This window comes from Salminus brasiliensis, chromosome 2 (genome assembly GCF_030463535.1).
Source record: "Salminus brasiliensis chromosome 2, fSalBra1.hap2, whole genome shotgun sequence".
NCBI classification, from domain to species: Eukaryota; Metazoa; Chordata; class Actinopteri; order Characiformes; family Bryconidae; genus Salminus; species Salminus brasiliensis.
Genome location: NC_132879.1, coordinates 37,189,425 through 37,209,191, shown reverse-complemented (window position 1 = coordinate 37,209,191; position 19,767 = coordinate 37,189,425). Strand labels below are relative to the sequence as shown.

The window sequence follows — 19,767 nt, the reverse complement described above, 5'->3', positions numbered from 1 at the left end:
ATGTCTCAGGCTTGCACCAGCACATTCAGAAAGATTTGGGAGTCTGGGAACCTTCAGACCTTCTTTGTAATGGCATGTTTTGTATTAAACCACTCTAAGTTTGCTTGCATCTAAAGGATGGAATTAATGCAGACCTTTTAGAAAAGCTGTGGTGTTCTCTTTTAAGTGGGACAAAGCTGATATCTGAGTATATGCTGGGTAAGAAAGTTGAACAGGGCAACACATTCATAGAAACTCCCTCCATGCTCTGTGCTCCGCCGGGAATCGATTTGCGCAGGGAATCGCTCACATCATGGATTCCGACTGAACTGACTGCTCTTAAGGGCGAGTGAGTCGACTGAATCAGTGAGTCGTTTGGAATTGACAGCTTCGCGCACAGATCAAGTCAGCAGTGTTTTGGCCTGAGTGAAACACGAGAGTCCACGTGAGGGATGCAGGTTTTCTTGACCCCAACATTTTGTATAATGGTTAACCTGCTGGATGTTCGTGCAGACCGGTAATAAACGCTGTTGTGTTTCCGGTCCTGTATTGGGCTTCGGGTGAGGAGGGGGGCAGAGTGGAGCGAGTTTTGGTTGAGGGTAATAGAGGTCGTGTTCTCTATGCTTTTAACGTGGTTATGTGTTTGTGTTGACTGAAAAGGTTGTGCACTCTGTCCTGCAGTGGGTCTAATTTTGATGAGTTGAATAGGAGAGGTCACTCTGTCATCCAGTCATGCTCTTTCTGTCTGAATGTCTTCCTCTGTGCCTGTCTGTCTGTCTGTCTCTCTGCGCCTCCATCGCTGTTTGACTCTCTGTTCAGACACACTGGGTCTCTGTCTAGCCTGAAGGAGACACACAGTTACATAAATTTGCACTCAGTCTCTCAGGCTTCAGCAAGCCTCTTTTTATCTTTTCCTTACAGTCTTTCTGTCTTTCTCCCCAGCATTCAGCTCTCGTTTCTTCTTATTGCCCACCCCCCCCAATTCTCTCTCTGCCTCTATCTGTCTTGCACACGCTCTCTCTTCGCTTCACATCTCTCTCTTTATGTATTTCTCTCCTTCTTTTTTTCCCCCCTCTTTTTCCACCACCATCCCAATAAGTCTGAACTGCGTCAGTCACTTGTGTGTAAAGACAGATAAAAAGGCACATGCCTCTTAGTGGTTGGTGCGGCTAGCAGTGAGCTGTGGAAAAACCACAGCATTTGATCTGAGAGACGAAGGCGGCTTTCCTTGCACAGATAAGCGCTTCTGTGTCCATGGCAACCTGTCGGTGAGGAAGGAATGTTAGCATTAATTAAAGTTGATTAATTGCATTATAATTCGACATGTAGCGTTATTTAAAGGCTGTTTTTGTGGGGAGGGAAGAGTAGTTTGCGACAGCGCCCGAGTACAGTAAGCGTACTTTCTGAGTATTCTGAATATTCATAATGTAAATGTTTGACCTTCTTAAGGCCCGTCTGTTGTTGCGCTGCAGTCGCGCTCACATATGTCTTGTGCATAACTCTGCAGGTGGAGGAGAGTGGGGGCAGGTCAGCTGGCTGGCTGGAAATAAGCCTCTTTAAATAGCTCGACCAGTGGATATGAAATAATCCCCCCTCACCACCCCATTCCCCCCTTCCATAGCTTGGGGCAAGTAAATATCAGATCTCCTGACCAGAATGATCTGTAAACCTTCTATGAGACATAATGATACGCCAGCCAGTCCCCTGTATATCGAAGAGTTTCCTCAATCCCGCGCCCCATAGCTTCCTTCTGATGAAGGTGTGGTATGGCTTGTGTTCCTCACTAACGGTCATGTTCGCAGGCAACAGTGGAGCATAACGTGTGGGCCCCCATATGCTGAGAAGCATCCCTCAGGGCAGGCACCGTAAAGAAGGGAGGAATGGTCGAGAACAGGCGCTCTGCCAAGCCGTTCCCCCTCCTCCCAAACAAGCCCCGCACCGGCCCAGCATCCAGCACCCGACGCTCTGCCTCCGCTCTTCCTGTTCCCATGGTTACCCGGCCGGCCATTCCTCACCAAACAATCCCACGCGTTCTGTGCAGCTTGGCCAACGCTGCTCTCCGACTTCATGTTTCACCTGCCATTTGTAGCCGAGCTGTGCCAGCTCCTCAGCCTGCTAGCAATGTGTAAAGTCCATTTGTAGATGCAGGTGGCAAAGGCAATCAGGAGTGCGAGCGGCTTTGGCAGGCTAAGGAGGCTCGCCATGGCCAGGCACTGTAGCAGTGAGGAAGTGGGCGGCGATATTAGCGATGTAAGCTGTGGTGTAGGCAGTGCGGCAGCCACCGTGGCCGAACATCTGTTGCCGATTATATGGGGCTAAGGAGAGGCTCTCTGTGTGTGCTTAAACTCCCAGCTGCTCAATCCCAAACCAGCATGCACCACCTGTGCTCTTTTAATGCATAATTTATCTACTGAGTAACCGCAGTCGCGGCTCAGACCAGCCCGGCGGCGAGCGCTGGATTTAACGGGATTACAGCTGTTTGTAGAACCACTGGCGTTCCGCTAGCCACAAGCGGGTCACTACAAGAGGGCGTGAGCGTGGCTTTCTTTATGGCTGTGAAGCTGAGTGTATCATCCGTGCGTTCATTTCTCAGTCTGTTTAATAATCTGCATGTGACATTAATGCAAAAAGGGGTGTGTTGGCTGATGGTTGTGTGTTCAACGGCGATGTCTGCTCATTGTGATGCAGATTAATATGTATGGTGTGGTTGATGGATGGCGTTGGAGGGGTGTCTATCAGCATGTGTAGCAGCTTTTCCGCAGGCTGTAAATATTAAGGGTACCCGAGCACTGGGTTAAGCTTTTAAAGTGGCAGTGTTTGAATACTGAAATCGCTATTTGGGTCGTCTGTACAACAAAAAGTGACTGTTTTGCTTGTGTTTGCAGGTATGCATATCATATCACACTTTGCTATGCTGAATGCTAGGGCTTAACGTGAGCCTGCTGCCAAGGCTGTGTTAACAGATACATGTTTACTGCTCTAGCTGGGTTGAGTCCAAGACATACATGCAAACTTATTGTTTTTGGCAGAATTGGCAGCTTTAAATATGCCATTCAGGGAAATCCGAAAAATGAATGAATATCTTGGGAAACCCATAGAGTATTCGGGCCAACCCATGGATATTGTATTTGAATGGACTTGGCAGAACTGACTGAAAGAAAAGAAAAGCCTAACAGGGTTGAAGGTGGTTTAATTTTCCCATATTTAGATTACTAAAAGTGGGTAGTTCATAACTCATGTAGAACACGTTGATTTCTATGGACTTTTTCAACCATTATGAGAAATTCCATTGTTCAAATCTATGGGGTCCAAGCACTAAACGCTATTATGAAGCCTAGTTTGTGTGCATGTGCAAGGTATACAGGGAGTGCTGTGTGAGGATGCACACGGGCCGCTTTAATGCTTTAGTTTTGCATGTATGTAAGCAGACGGTGCATGCAAGGGCCTGCCTGTCTCATCGCGCCCCCCCCCCCCCCCACCCCCCCACCCCCCGGCTCTAATAGCTTCATCGATACAGACAGATGAATTGAGCGCCGAGACATGCTGGGTCACAGACCCTGATTGACCTGTCTCTCTTGCCTTCCACCAGGCCACTAACAGGACGGCATGGCCAAGCTCTTTTTTTGACCTGTGTGCCCGAAACAAGCAACTACTGGCCACACCATGTTTGTGGATTGTTTATTATTATTATTATTATTATTATTATAATATATGGCTTCCTGTTTCTGTCCTCTGTCATCAGTGCACCTCACTCGATCTTTAGAGAGCGAGCTTGTTTGTGCTTTCTTTTTCCTGAGTGTTATTTTTAGATCCCAGTGCATAAGCCGACTTAATGAACAGTAATTGTGTGTGTTTGGGGTGTGGAATTGAGCGGGGTGGGGGGTGCAGTTTGACCATGGCACTGACGTAGCAGGAGGTCGAGGCTGCGGAATTAATGAGGCTTTGTTTCCTAAAGGGACCTTCATTAACAATATAATGCATGCTAAATTGATTTGGCAAGTGAGCTCATATTCATTACCAGTGCTCTTACATATCTGGTGAGATTGGCTAGTTGAGGAAATCAGAGAGCTCGTTAAAGCCAGAGGTTGACTCGTAGCTCGAGGCGAGCCCAGACCGGTCGGCTAGTAAGCTTGCCCGTTGGGCCTAGAACACAGTGAGGTCCTCTACTTCCTGTTCAGTCTTCCTCGGGTGAATGACTTGTGGGTATTGTAGGCTTTTCACTTACTCATTTTGATGCTTAGAATCCTCCTTACTTAGGATTGTTTTGTCAGGTCCAGTTCAGTGTGTGTGTTGAGTGAGTGAGTGTTTCACAGTCTCTTTCCCCCCTTTATAGTGTGTGTGTGTGTGTGTGTTTCATTCCTGGTGTTGATGGGGATTGGCTCTAGCTGGGCAGAACACATTCTATTGGAATTGACACGCTGTCACCTTTAATCAGTGCTTGGAATGGGCTGTGTGTGTGTGTGTGTGTGTGTGTGTGTGTGTGCACGCGCGTGCGCGAGAGAGAGAGATAGAGGGAGGGAGATTTTATGAATGTAACTGTGCTGTAGTGCATCTCTCAGAGGAAAAGCCTGACCTCCACTTGAATGCTCAGTACAGCGTGGCCAAGCAGAAAGCTACCATACTCCTCTGAGTCAGCCTGTAAACGGCATGTGCTCTCCGGCCCTGTGTTACAGCTGGAGATCTGGGTGGAAGACGTTGAAAGCACGTGTTTGCACCGCGCTTTATGGGCAGTAATGAGAAGAGCATCTGATGACCTTCATTCAAGGATGATTGCGAAGTGGAAGAGGTAGCAGAGAGCTGCTTGTTTTTTTTTCCCCTGATTTCACATCAGAACATTTGCTGATGTGCTGATGTTTGGAACAGACCTGAGGTGATTTTTTTTTTTTTTTTTTTTTTTTTTTTTTTTTTTTCCTTCCTCGTTCTGTTTGTGCTCTCTCTCGGTTTCTCTCTCTCTCTCTGTCTGTCTCTCTGTCTGTCTCTCTGTCTGTCTCTCTGTCTGTCTCTCTCTCTGTCTCTCTCTCTCTCTGTCTCTCTCTCTCTCTGTGTCTGTCTCTCTCTCTCTTTCTGTGTCTCTGTCTCTCTCTCTCTCTCTCTCTCTCTCTCTCTCTGTGTCTCTCTCGGTCTCTCTCTCTCTCTCTCTCTCTCTCTCTCTCTCTCTCTCTCTCTCTCTCTCTCTCTCTCTGCAGCGGCAGCAGTCACATACCTGCATTCAAGTGGAACAAACAAGAATGGTTGGCTGCTCACGGAAGGTCATTTGCCTAGGGCACACAGCAATGGTTGTGTGTGTGTGTCTCTTGTCTTTGTGTGTCTCCAAAAAAAAAAAAAAAAAAAAAAAGTGGCTGGTTAGAGGGTCAGTTGTCTTTGGCGCTCTGGCGTGGGAGATGCACAGGTCATGCCGCTTGTATGTGCATGTGCGCGTACGGAGAGAGGGGAGCTGCAGTGTCCTTGCCGCATGTTCCGGCACGTGTCAGGGGTCACTCGGCCGGCGGGGGCACAGCATCCGCCGCGTCCAGCTGTGCCTTGGACGACGTGGTGACAGTCGCCACGGTAATGAGTGGTGACACACTAATCTGGGTGCCTCTGATTGGTCCTGCAGGTTTGATTAAAAGTCAGGCCGTGTCAGTGTGCCAGGGCATGGCGGAGAGAGTGTGGGCTAGATGAATGACCCGCTGTAGAGGACACTGACAGAGAGAAGAGAAGAAAAAGGAAGGGGGGGAAAAAACACACAAACTTTTGCAAAGCGTGGCATATTTAGATCTTCATTAACTCAGCTCTGTTCTTCTCTGGAATGATTCCTCTTTATGCGTCTTTATTTATTTCGGGCCTCAGGGGGAATAATTGAATGTAATTGGGTAGTTTGACCCTGTCTTGTCATTTGGTGGCTACAGCTGCAAGGCTCAGCGCACGTGTCACTGCTTGTGTTTGTAATAAAGCCTTTTTTTTTATTTATTTATTATTTTTTTTTTTTTAAACCAGCTTCTCTGCTCTCGGTAGCAGCCTCTTACGCGAGCAGTGAAATCGGGCAGTAAATGTCGGCTCCTCGCACCTCGTGGCCCAAATTGCACCCCGTGGAACCCGGAGAACTTGGCATATAAAGCCCTTGGACCTAATTAACTCGTGTCTGCTCTGTGGCACACAAAAAAAGAAAACTTTAGATATTACCTAATAATTACCCACCAACTAGAATAGAACTGTCTGCTCCTTATTATTGCATTTACATTTACCTTAATAAGGACTTAAGAATTTGCCCTCAGTAAACACAGCCAACACCCTCCCCTTAACCCTGGGGAAGACATTACATAATACTCCAAAGAGATTCTGGTCTTCAGGCTCTTCTCAGTTCTGTGACTGATTGGGATGAGAAAAAGGGCTGTAAAGAGGCGAGTGATATGGTAGCTATATTGTAACATGGTGTTTATGATGGACATTTTCAAAATTTTGTAGTTTAGACACTACTTTTTTTTTTCTTTTTCTTTTTTTTTTTTACTCGAGTTTAATGCACTCCATCCAGTTAAACAGGACAAATTATGCTCTCTGCTGATGGTCAATATATCGACAATATGCACAGAAAAACCATAGTGTAACCATAGTGTATCAGAACACAAATGCATCATGATACAATACAGTATTGTCCTATTGCCCGCATCCTGGAGAGGTTTTTGTGGATGGGCTGCTGCAGGTCTTAAATAGAATACGCTTGCTCCTTCAGTACCTCTGTTGTCGCATTACCAGGCTGACATCTTGTTCTGCCTAATCCACACCCATAGCAGTGTTGTGCTGAAGTGTAGTAGCTCATAGCAGGAACCATTGATGCAATCTTGTCTTATTATATTAGACGCCAATAATGTTGTCAGCCTAGAATTACCAGCGATGAAGGCATCCTCAATATTCGAAACATCTCTGATTATCTCCACCGTTCACTGTCACTTAGTCATGAACGGCATGCACGTCCCTTAGAAACAATGCTCACACATTGAGTGTGAAGACAATATCTTAGGATGGGAAACTTATTAAGCAGCATTTAGTGTTCTAGACAGTTCCTGACAAGTTTCATAATGGTGTAGTGTCACAGTGTGGTGTTTAGATATTGTGTTTTTTTGAGGGGGGTGGAACAGGGGTGTATTTTTGTTGCCTTGTGGCTCACGGTCTTAATAATGAATATTAAAAATGTGTGTTTTGATCATTTGACAGCTCTGGGCCAATTATGAGGAGAAGCCAACAGAAGAGGTGGCCCAGGTATCTGAGGAGAAAGAGCGCGTTGCCAACTATAGGGCTGTGTACGTCACAGAGATCACAGACGGACTGCACTTCTACACACAAGATGTGGAAACGGGTGAGTAGCAGTTTGGCAGTTTACCTGCTTGGCTTTAATGAGCATTGAAGTCATTGCTTTGATGTTTTATTAACTAAAAAAAAAAAGGAAAACGTGACTATAGGCCAGCACATACAGAAGTGCATACTTCCTTCCCAAGGGCTTCTTATAAGTCCACATTTGAGCAGAGCTTATAAACCAAGTGACAAGGTGGGTTAAAGGCTTTTAGAAGGCTGCTGATGTTATGACTGGTGTGGATGTCATAACTGCTGAGGCTTGTGTGGAGCTTCTCATGCATAGTCAAGTTTGGAAACAATGCAGTGGATGGGACCCACAGGCATTCTACACAGTTATTTCCTACATATGATAGGAGATGGTCAGCAAACATTTGAATGCCTTCTGGGACTGACCTGCACCAGGAACAGGCCAGTGACCTGTTAGTGATTCAGCGGCGCTGTATTTTACACCCACATGCACATTTGCCCCCCCCCCCCCACACACACACACACACACATCCCTTGCCTCTCTCTTGAAAACCAGCATGTGAGATTTGCCTACTGAGGGGTCCTGCCTTTTGTTCCAGCGGCGGACTGCTTTGGTAAGGCCATAAAATCGTCTTTCGTCGACTCCTAATGTGTCTTAATGCGATAATTGAATTAACGTGCATGGATTAAGAACGAATCTGTGACTCGTGTGACAACCCTGTGTCGTTCAGTGCTGTGTTTAGGAATGGCAGACCCTCATGTAGCAGAGCTGCAGGTGCAGACTGCACTGGAAGAACGAGAGCCAGTTCCTCCTCCACTTTCCCCACTCCTTCCCACTCTCCGCGAGCTAGAAATGACCTTATGCCCTTCTGGCTGCTCTTGAGTTCTACCCCTTAGAGCATGTGATGCGAGATAACTGTGCCGTGTTTGGTAAACATCACTGTTACCAGCTGCCAGCTTCTCTTGTACACATACACAAGCTACAACACAGCACACTGCAGTGGGTTAATTAATGCGGATTAGCTGCAAAATAGGGGCAACTGCGAAAACCAGGTCACTTTTTTTTTTCGTAGTCAAATACAGTCTCATTTAACAAACCATGCACCTAACAATGTACGTATTGATTGAGAATGTGTGCGAACATCGAGGATGATTACCTCTTTCTAACACAGGCTGTTTGTGATTTTTTTTTTTTTTTTTTTTTTTTTTTTTTTTTTTTTCTTCAACAGTATTCAGAGATTTCAGAGAGATTGTCATTTTTGGAGCTTGTAAGATTGGAAAGGGATCACAGACAGATTTAAAAGACTTGGACTTCCATCATTCTGCAGTGAGGCGTTTAGTTTAGAAATGAAATAACTTGAGCTCCTACCTACTCGGCCTACGGAGGTTTTTGCAAGGTCACACTGTTGAAGAGTAACGGTTAAGGATCTGCCATCATCTCTTGCACTCTATGTCGGAGTTTGATTCTTAAAAAGGAAATACAAGTAGGTTTCATCGGAAAAGCCGAAGAAGAAGAAATGACCGGTCTCCAAACATGGCATCATTGCTACATGTCTTAAGCTTGCAAAAACCTACCTAAAGCTTCCACAGCACTGCTGGAGAATACTGTTCAGACAGATGAGACTGAAGCTGAACGATTCTGTGTGCTACATCCCATCAACAGAGTCCAATCACACCTGTGAAGCATGGTGTAGGGTGTAGTGATGCAGTTCCTTATTCATGTCTTGAATGACTTGTCAAAGAATCAGTGAGTTCCATTGTCGAGTAGGAATTTCTAGAGCGCATCTGTCTGCAATCTAGAGCTTGGAATAACCGTGCTCCAACTAACTGGAGCAAATTGAGTCTTAAAGAGACTGGCTTTGATTTACCAAATATAGAATTTCTATATAGAGTACTGACCTTGATACCATTTCAAAAAAAGAAAGACATCCCAAAGACCTCGATTTTCAGAAGATTGAATGGCTAAAACCCTCTGAACTGCTACAAATTAAAGCAAGGTTAAGGCTGTGGTCAATAAAGGTTCCGCAGTTCCACTTGTCTTGTCGAAGGCAACATTTCCTATGGATGTCCCATAGTACTTTGCTAAAGTGACATCCACTGACGTCCAATATTTGATGATTTATTCACAAATGAACAGTATTGTGCTGATATGGACGCTATGCTGATCAGATCTGTTTAATTGTATTGAAGAGTAAGCTATAATCCATAGACACAGCATAGAAATATTAAACCCCTTTCGGTTCACTGTGCACCGCTGTGACCGCCTGGAAGTTTCTCCAATCTCTGTAGCTTACACCTGCGTCTCAAGCCACACACATGTCTGTACATGCTACACTAATGAACGTGCTTTTAATGGCGTATGCGGCTGTAAAAGGCTGCGTTAAGTAATACTGCCTTTGTGTTTGATGGCATAAGATGAAGACGAGCTTTCAGAGGGTTCTGATTTTTGTTGAAATGGTATTACTGGATGCGTGACCTGTGACTTCATCAGAGTGTTCATCTTTGTCCAGTTTTTTTTTTTTTTATTGGCCTGTTTTTTTTTTTTGTGTTTGTTTTTTTTGTTCCAAATGCAAAAGAAGTAAGAGAGAGAGCGTAAAATGGCAGAGGGCAGATAAAGAGCATGACATGACAAGAGGTGAGGGAAAGGGGTAATTTTGGTCATGTTTAAGTCCTGCTGAAAATAACAATCGTTTTAACTAGCACATTTTTCGAAATCTCCATTGCTAGCTCATGCGTACTCTCCTTTATCCCCTCACGCCTCTATGTTCGTTCTACGCCTCTGCATCAAGCACTCCTTTATCCTTGAAGACTACTTCAAAGCCCGGCTCGATAAATTGCTACAAGCCGGGCAATTTCATTACCGGTTTGTCACTTCGTCTTCACAAAGGCAGAGAAATTCTAATGGGCCAGGCTCCGATTTCAGAAGCACTTGGGGGAAAATGGGCAAATTATTACAAACAGTCTAGACATGCTAAATGATGCCGTAACCAGAAGGCTTATGTTTTCTTTCTGTCTTTTGTCAGAAAGCCTGCAATGATCAGTAATGTGAGATGTAAATGTATTTTATTTATTTTTATCCATTCATTCGTTTCTTGGACTGAAGATTTGGGGCTCTAGCATTAGCCTTTCCCGTTACCACTGCAAGCACTGTGCTCATATTTGCTTTATTTATTTATTTATTTTTCCCTCTCGCCAAAAGCCGAACATCCCAAGTGGTGGACGTTTCTCATTACGAATTTAGTGGCATTACCTCAAATGAACGCCTACTACCTGCAATGTTGAGCTCCTTTCCTTGCCCTGTTCCGAAAACAGGCAACTTCCTTCAGGGGTAACGGTCAGTGCAGTCAGGTTAAAGTAGACTTTTGAAAAAGAAAGCATCTCGTTAGGAATGATCATCTCCTGATGCAGAGTGGGTTGAATTCCTACACTGCAGTGTACAGTGCATCACATCGTTGCCAGTCTGTTGTGTAGATTTCAGCATGGATGAAGAATTCACACCAGCACCTCAAAACAGCATGTAATCTCTACTTTTAAGTCGCACTAGCAAATATGTTGCTTCTTTGATGCATCATTTGATAAATGCTAAACCACTTCAGAATGTGATCGACTTGGCAGAGTTCTCATTACGAAAGAAAGGGATATTGGCTTGCGTGCATGCATTCGCTACAGTGACGAGTGTCTCTTGTGGATGTCGCTTCATTGTTTTCTTTGGAAAAAAGCCCGAACGAATACATGAAGTTAAGCAAAGTGTACATAGCGTTGGAGGGTGGTTCACAAAGCCCGACTCTCCTGGTTCTTATCAGTGCCGCGAGGCATGCGCTTACTCCGCTATCATCTTATCACGTAATATCACTTAATGGTCTCTAAACACTAGCAAAACATCCCTACCCCCAATATATTGCCTTACTCAAGTCTCAGAGGGTTAGGCACCAGAGCTCAGCACTATCTCACAATCTCACTTTGCTCTCTGTATTTCTCTTTTCTCTGTTTTTTTTTTTTTTTTTTTTTTTTTAATTAGTTCAATTTAATTACTCGATGTGAAATCTGCTCAGTGGATGCAGTTCTGGGGGGAATTTTCCTCCTTGGGCAAAGGAAAGCTGTTCATAGGCCGTGGCTCTCCAGCTGAGTTAATGTGCAAGGTAATGAACACCTTTAGCAACCATGGCTGTTTTTCTTAGTCATGGGGGGCTGCTCCATTAGGCACTGACTGTCTCTACTTATTTGCTCCCAAATGTTAAGCAAGTGTGGGATTTCAATGTCACCTTGCGTAGACATGGCTCATGAGGGTAATTACAGGTCATTATGCTTGCTTTCTTTCTTTTTTTTCTTAGTTTTTTGGGCCACCCAGTTTAGTGGTTACAACTCTGCTGTGTTTGGATTTTTAAAATGAAATCTGTTTTTCTCTCTCAATTTTTTTTTATTATTATTTTAAATAATTATACACTGAGCAATAATAAGAATAAGACTATAAGACTCAAAAATGAGTCTGTACTTCAGTGCAGTTATTGCAACAAAGGCTTTCCATAGAAGCTTGCTTCGCGTAGTCGAAATTGTCTGGACATAGAGACACGCTCCTTGTTTATTTAGCTTGGCCTGAGCGCACCAAATAAGTATGGAAATGGCCTGTGAAGGGGGAAAAAATGCTATCTGGTGCATGATCATTTGGGTGGGGTCGCAAGCTAGTCTCAGGACAAAAGAAACTTCTGAAATCCCCTCCCCCATGAAGTCTTTCCAGTCTAGTACATCAGTGATGTTGCTGCATTCGATGGTCAGTTCAGTTTCATCAAGCAGATTTTTTTTTTTTTTTTTTTTTTAGTTAGACGCATCAACAAGTCGAACAAGGCGTTCCCACTGACTCATCTGTGTGCATCAAAATTACGCCTCTTACCATTGATTTAAGTGGGAATAATGCGAGAGGATGGACAGCAGACACCAGCAACATGCCACAATTATGCTCCACTGTCCATTTCACCAGAGTTTAACATATCATGGTGTGTAGTCCAGCGTGCCAATTCAGGCAATCAGAGCTTTTAGCGCTGCGGTCAGCTCACATCCAGAACTGCAATGTCCAGGTATAAGGCATGACGGGACAGCTCAGCTTCAGCCTCAGCCACCATTTGCAAGTTTCCCTTATGAGTTTCCATGTTTGAATGTGCTTTCCAGCCACAAATACGCCCAAAACACACAGATTTGAGGTCAATTCAATACAAAACCAATCAATAAGTTTCAATAATTTGTATTTATGGTTTACCTTTTCCTATAGAATTGTTTGGTGTTGGAAGAGTGAGACTATGGTGTAATACTAGTTGTCTGTGACAATCAACACAATTCTAGTATCGAGACGCATCCTATCCTGGGTATGTGTCAGTAAGGGTATTTTGGCAGTTTGACTGTCCTGATCTACTGCCTCCTATTTAGAGCGGATTCTGCGATCGGCTGCTCCGGTCTGGCTGCAGGGCTTTGGCTGCGGTAGCGTCACTCTGAACTCCACTGCACCATGGCCGCTGAGATCTGGAGCTGGCACGGCTTCAGGACTTAATAACTAGATTGTTTCCCCCGCCAGGTGCCACTCAGTCCACATTACTCACACTCCAGCTTTACACCCAGCAGCTGTTTTCCACCTAATGAAGCTCGTACAGCCCATGGTGTGTGGGGGAAACACTACAGTTCCTAAAAAAAATAAAAAATAAAAAAAATCACTGCACTGTGCCCCCTGCTATTAATACCAGAGGCATCTACTCCAAAAGCCTTCTTTACTTTGGGCCAACTCTCTCGCGCTCACGTGGCGTGCCACCACTAGCATTCCTCAGCATTGATTTCATTAAGAGGACATGAGTGTTAGCATTTTGTATTGATTTCTGTGAGAGAAGCGTCTTGGCAGGTGCAGTAATAATAGGCAGTGTTTGAAGGGTGCTCCAGTGTAGTGACAAGCTTGTGAGAGAATGGGAAGCTGTCTAGTGCCAGTGAAGAATCTGTTCTTTTCTGTTGTGGTGGTGTATTCCTTTTATTTCTCATAATTTTGTAGACTTCAGCAGTGGAGATATATTCAGTGATTCATGCAGAACTAGAGCTGGGCAATATGACTATTTATTCCTATCATGATATAAATTATATAGTGTTACACAATATGCTTTTATGAGCGTAATATAAATACATTTGCATGTATACGGAGTGTAATCAGTCTTATTTAATTCAATTGTGTGAAGCATATTTTGAGTAAAAATCACGGTACTCAGTATGGGAAAGTATTTGGACAGCAGTTTTTACAAATTTTACGCTGTCGGTGCGTTTTGTCTACATGGCAAACTATTGCAATAAATATCGTAAAAAAATGTATTTAAATATTGTGATATAAACTTTTTTCATATCTCTCAGCTCTATGCAGAACCCATTGAAGGTATTTCCCAAATCTGACCATGCTATTTATTTATTTACACTTTATTTTTTACACTAAATCTTGTGCTCCTAAAATCCCTTCAATTATTTGTGACGTGGATCACACAAGATGTTGGAAGCATGTCCAACAGCCCCGTAGAATATTCAGGTGCACTTTTAACCGCAATAGGCAGCTTTATTTCCAGTCTTCCTCTGTCCAGATTTGCTGAGCCTGTGCCCACTGCAGCCTCAGCTTTCCATTCTAGGTGGACAGTACTGGAAGCCAAAATGGTCTGCTGCTGCTGCCACCCATCTACCTCAGTGATGCTCACCATAATTGTGTGTGTGTGTATATATGTGTGTGTGTATATATGTGTGTGTGTATATATGTGTGTGTGTATATATGTGTGTGTGTATATATGTGTGTGTGTATATATATGTGTATGTATATATGTATGTATGTATGTATATATGTGTGTGTGTGTGTGTATGTATATATATATATATATATTTATCATTTATAATGGTACTCAAACCATGGTGAGAATGACCTGAGGGTGCCTGCCCCTGTTTTTTGATTTTATGTATAGTAAGCATAGCAAGTTTAGCAATTGGCTGATAACTGCATACTTAAAAACGTTGGTGTGCAGGTCTTTGTAAGCTGGTAGTTTCTAGATTTTATGGCTAAGTTTCTGATGGTGGTGGAACCTAGTAGTTCTGTAGTTACAGATTTGAACATATTTGCTGTTGAAGTCACAGCTGACCTTTTAGACTATTTGGACTACTAAGTAACTAATAGTTGGAGTTCCCTCAAGTCACCACAACTCTACCAAATTCATGTAATTGAAACAGATTCTGCCTGATCTGATGAGTCTTTCCACAGAATTACAGACTGGCACCCAAGCAGTGTGGTTTGTGATGTGATGAACAGTCCATTTCCAGCCCCACCAACCCCCCCCCCTTCTGAATAGTGCAGTATGGCAGTTGTTTAAGAATGGAGTCGAGGAGCTGCCATCTCTGTGGTTGTCCATTTTGAAGTGGCAGAGACGAGAAGCATTCAAACGCACCAGAGTTCCTTGCACACTGCTGGGCTTCATGGGTAATTTTGGAAACCCTTGCAATCAAAACAAAGCGTTAGATTTGCTCCCAGCAGCAGAATGTGAGGAAAAAGCCACAGATGATGCCTCTGTTCTCCTTCAGCAATTGCTCCCAAATTACGAAGCTGTAATTTAGCGCACGGGCTCTGATTGCCTCGTTCCACATTCCCCTCCCTACTCTCGGCCCTGCTGCTGACGGGGAACGGAAGCTAAATTAGTCTCATAAGAGCACTTTAATCTCCTTTCTGTTTGTGCGCGCCTCTTGCAGAGGCAGCCAGATGAGCCGCTGGATGGGAAAGGATTTTTACTTCTTCTTCCTCCTCCTGAGGTGAAAGGTTCTCATTTGCTTTTGCATCCTACTGAGCCTTGTTGACCCTCCACGCACACTCACGTGTGAACACGCCACATGAGCACCAACAAACCAGTAGACAGGCCTGCTTGGGCGAGTGCTTGACAGATTGGACAATTGATGTGAAGTGTGTATTGGTGCTATTAAGCATTGCATAATTTCATATCCTTGGCTGTCCTGGCTGCATATGCTTGTGACACATTTGCTGCTGCAGTGTCTTTCTGCCCACTTCTTCTCAGTTCTTCTAGAGTGTCCTACATTTGCAGAATGTACATTTTCAACAAGTACTGAATACCACTTGTTATTGCTGCTTTAGGACAAAAGGAGGCAGGCACTGCCCTCACTACCTCACTAAAAAAGGCCATCATCTAGTGATTTAGCCAGCCTATTATAAGGAAACAGTTATTATTTATTATCCTTGACCTGATATGACCATTATATTGGTAGTAATCATGCAATTCGGGAGGGTTTTAATTAAACCCTTCTTAACGCTTTGAGCAGTTTGCTTTTATTTTTTATTTTTTATTTTTTTTGTTAAGCATTTTTCTTGCTCTAAGAATTTAAGCTTAACCAAATAAGTACGGCAGCCAGACTTTCTGCAGAATGGTTATTTTTCTTATCTTAATTATAATCCACTGATTCTGATCACATAATTGGCTTACATGCTTCAGGTTGATATTTGTTACTTAACGATCAGTTTACACTTGAAACAGTTGATGGCAGATTTGCTTTCAATGACCTACTGAAATGTGACAAAGGAGGCAAAGGAAAGAGGCTGTGTCTTAGTAGGCTGTTCGGCCACCAATAGCTGCAGAAGCTGTTCCGCTGTGTGGAGTCTTCGGGTGTCTGAACCTGTACTGTCCAGACACGCAAATTGTTTTTTATGGTGGTGGTGATCACTGTTGATCCAAAACGTCCCATAGTTAGCAATATATTTGATAGTAGGATAAAGGTGGCCTTTCAAATGGTCATTCATCATTGTCATGTGGGGTTCATGCACTGCAACCCCCCAGTTTCTTGCTGATAGTTTAAACACGTCCTGCGTGGACATTCACAGTTACCTGAGGAACTGCAGTTTCTCCATACAGCAGTTTCTGTGTAACACTAAACGTGTGCTTTTAACTACCATTTCAGTTTGTTCCGTGATGTCTTGTATGTGTCCCATGCGTCTAATGCAGAAGTCTCTGTAGTGGCTGTCTCTGTTCAAACAGTATCCAGTAGCTGCCATCGGTGCTGAACCCTCAGCGACAAACCCCTCTTTCACGATCATTAGATCTTCTCGTCTTGTCATCTTGATCCTAAGTTGAGGTGAACTGTGCCTCCTCAGCATTTCTAAACATGCCACAGAGCATGTTGGGAGATGTCAACTGCACCATTGTATATGGAAGCCTTATTAAGTTATGGCTTCCTATTTATTCAGGTTTTCCTGAATAAAGTCTCTGCACTCACCAAGCTCTTTGTTAGGAACACCTCTACATCACCTCATTCAGTGAGGAGTTTTCTTGGCACACTGAGTCCATTAATACCAATCAATCATCACTTGAATGCCACAGCCTATTTGAGTTTCAGTGCTGACATTGTTCATCCATTCATTGTCACAATTTACCCATCTTCCACCGCGATAATGCACCATGTCATGAAAAATGATCTAAAACTGGCTTTATGAACATGACAATGATTTCTGTGGTTTTCAGTTGCTTTCTGAATCCAGCAGATCAACCTTTGGGATGAGTTGGACAGTGCTCCGGAGAAATCTGCAGGAATTGAAATGAACGTCTTGTTGAAGAAAGGCTGTTCTGACAGTAAAAGGATGCCCTGCCTTATAATGACTGCAAATGCTTCAAGTTATCCTTCCTATGCTTTGGCGTTAATGGTATTTAAGTGGATAAGGTTTGGCATCAAATTGTGGATAGGCTATTTTATCCCTTTTATGTGTTCTTAAATTAACAGCTGCATTGTTTATTAGCATTGACTATTGGTTTCCTATAGTCTGGACCTTTTGTCTGGCTGTACCTGTGATGTAATGCCCCTCGATTTGTTATACGGTATGCTTGGTCTGTGCTGGGTAAGGCCATTGTTAAGAGGAGGCTGTTTTGGATAATGCCTAGTAGGTAATGGGCCAGGGTTGACTCAGTCCTGCATTACCATGCTGCAGATGTTTTATTCAGACGTCTCTGCTTTCCTGCACAACTCAAAATAGGATAATCAACAAAAAAACCTGCTCTTCTATTGAAATCTCTCTTGGTTGCGTAGGGCATTTGAAATGTAATTACACATTTGCAACCAGCTGCAGCTACACAGGCAATCACAAACAAATGACAAAGCGGCGAGAAAAGGGGGGGAAATGAGAGTACCGTTTTTTTGTTTTTTTTTCCCTATTGGATCAGTCCTCTTGCTGCTTCCCCCCTGAAGTGCTTCACTCTTCTGGAGGCCCATTTCTGTGCCAAGTGTTGACCGCAAATGTACCAGCATAACTCTTGCGCATTCACTTGCTTTATCTCGTTCCTTTCTTTCCTCTAGTCCCTGCCTGTTCCCTTCCCTCTTTTCCTCCCTCCCCCTACCTCTCTTCCTCTCTCCTGCCCTTATTCCCCATCTCTCCTTTCCCTCCAGGTATTCTTACCCTGCTTCTCTTTCTCTCTCTGCACTCCCTCCATTGTCAACTGTCATTCTTAAGACAGATCTCATGAGTATATTGTACTCATGGCTGCACTAGGGGCCCCATGACCCTTCTTGCATTGCTTCAATTCTTACCTATGCTAATAGATGCAGGTACGGTTTATTTATAGCTTCTTATGCAACTATACAATGCTAACAAGCATCACTTAGTTCCCTGCAGTAAGCTTTGTGTTTGGGGGTGCGGAGGAGCAATGAATGAATGAAAGAAATAGGTCACCTTTACTCCCTTTTTAGAGATGAGCTCTAAAAGTATTTAAGGCTGATCTTATTGAGGAATTTGTTTGCCGTAGAGGCAGTGCGGTTCTGACGTCTGCTACTTGGTTCTTCAGTGAGCAAGGACATTGTGCAAAGTGACAGGCATTGCCATTCACCTTAAGAGGAGCATTGTCTCTTATGTTTCTCAGGCATGGTAGACTGACTGCAATGGGTTGCGTAGGTGTGCAGACTTCAAACCCTTAAATTAAGATGGTCTTAAGTCGTGGATGTGCGCGGACGAAGTAGGAGGAAAAAGGAAAGAGCCTCTAATCTGTATCAGACGAGAGCTTCGAGTGTCCTCAGGGATCAATGGATCCAGCACATTCACTTCATCTCTGCCACGAAACCTCCCACCACCCTCACTCACCAATACTCTAAGCATTAACTCTCTTATTGGGCTGTTTTCCTCTGTTATGCACTCTCTGTAAATGTTTGGCTATATACAGTATTTTATGCTGCTTATGTTTTTGCAGACCCTTACTGGTAGTACTGGTATTGTCTGTTATACCAGTTCATGCTTCCATGCTCATCTTTAAGCCCAATATGGATATGTCCATACTCTGACTCTTGCTAATTGGTGAAACTGAGTGTTCTAGATTTATAGCAAGTGCTAAAGATTCGGCCCTGCTGTATTTATAGAACCCATGGTTATCCTTGGGTATAAAAGACTGTGTAGTTTCATGACATTGTGGGTAGAAAAGGCATTTTCTAGTGACGAGGACTAGGACATTTAAACAGCAGCAGCACAGTGAAAAGTGCTAGAACAGCTTGGGCTTATTTGACACAGTAACCACACAACAAGTGGCATCTAATTTCAGTGTCTAAATTTCTTTCTGTATAATCCATACACCCCTGAATAGGTGCGCTTTTTTGTAGTCTGTATTTTCTCCATGTGATCAGAGTGTGGGATTGAAAGCCTTGAGGCTTAGGACAAGCACAGGGCCACCTTTCTGCTTTGCCAGCATTTTAAATCATGCTCTGTCAGCCAACAGTGTGATTGGATTTAACTTGTCACACAATTGGATGAAGCTGGAAGTTGTGAGGTGAGGTAGTGTTTGCATATTAAAGAGAATTCAGACTTTTATTATTATTATTTGAAAGTGAAATGGTGTAAAAATCTCTGCAGCAAACAGTTGATTAGGGAAACCACGCAGAGTTTATCTAGTTGATGCTTGGCAGAATAGTAATTCTGTGAAACAAACATTTAGGGCATCCTTCCAGTTAAAAGGTCTCTGGTTTTCCTAGTCCTAAGTACTCATTAGTTATGGGCTATGCAGGTCTAGAATTAGGAGTAGCCATCCACATACTCCTGTATCCATCTGACTGTGAGGGTCTGCCAGTTTGGCCAAGTAAACCTCTGCTCATATGCTGGTTAGCAAAGCAAATCCCCATAAAGAAAAAAGGACCCCAAAAAGGTTTAGCTGATCCAAGAGTGGTGGTCTGGTAGTCACGTTCTTCATACAGTCACACGTCTTCACATATTAGCAGTGTATATGGGGTTACTGGGCTCTGGGAGTGGCTGTTTGTGAATTTGTCCTATGTTGCTTTCGTATCCTGCATTATTTCAGAACAGTTGTTTGTTAAACTGATGAGTTTCTCTTCGCAATAGAACACGTTTAAGTCTGGCTGGCCAAAATCTCACTTCTAAACATTTAGAAAATGACTCAAGTGAGTGGTGTTGGAAGGACAGTGGCTCTTTATCCTGCTCTCTAAGCTAATCTTTGCATGGCTATCTTCTCT

At 43.7% G+C, this 19,767-nt stretch overlaps 1 protein-coding gene across 1 annotated transcript in view; it reads left to right on the top strand.

Moving 5' to 3' along the window:
* snd1 (staphylococcal nuclease and tudor domain containing 1) overlaps positions 1 to 19,767 on the top strand; it is a 165,126-nt gene that overhangs the window by 121,431 nt on the left and 23,928 nt on the right. The window contains exon 18 of the mRNA XM_072672570.1: positions 7,171 to 7,312. Within this exon, the coding sequence (XP_072528671.1) occupies positions 7,171 to 7,312 (142 nt within the window). The remainder of the gene's footprint in view (positions 1 to 7,170; positions 7,313 to 19,767) is intronic.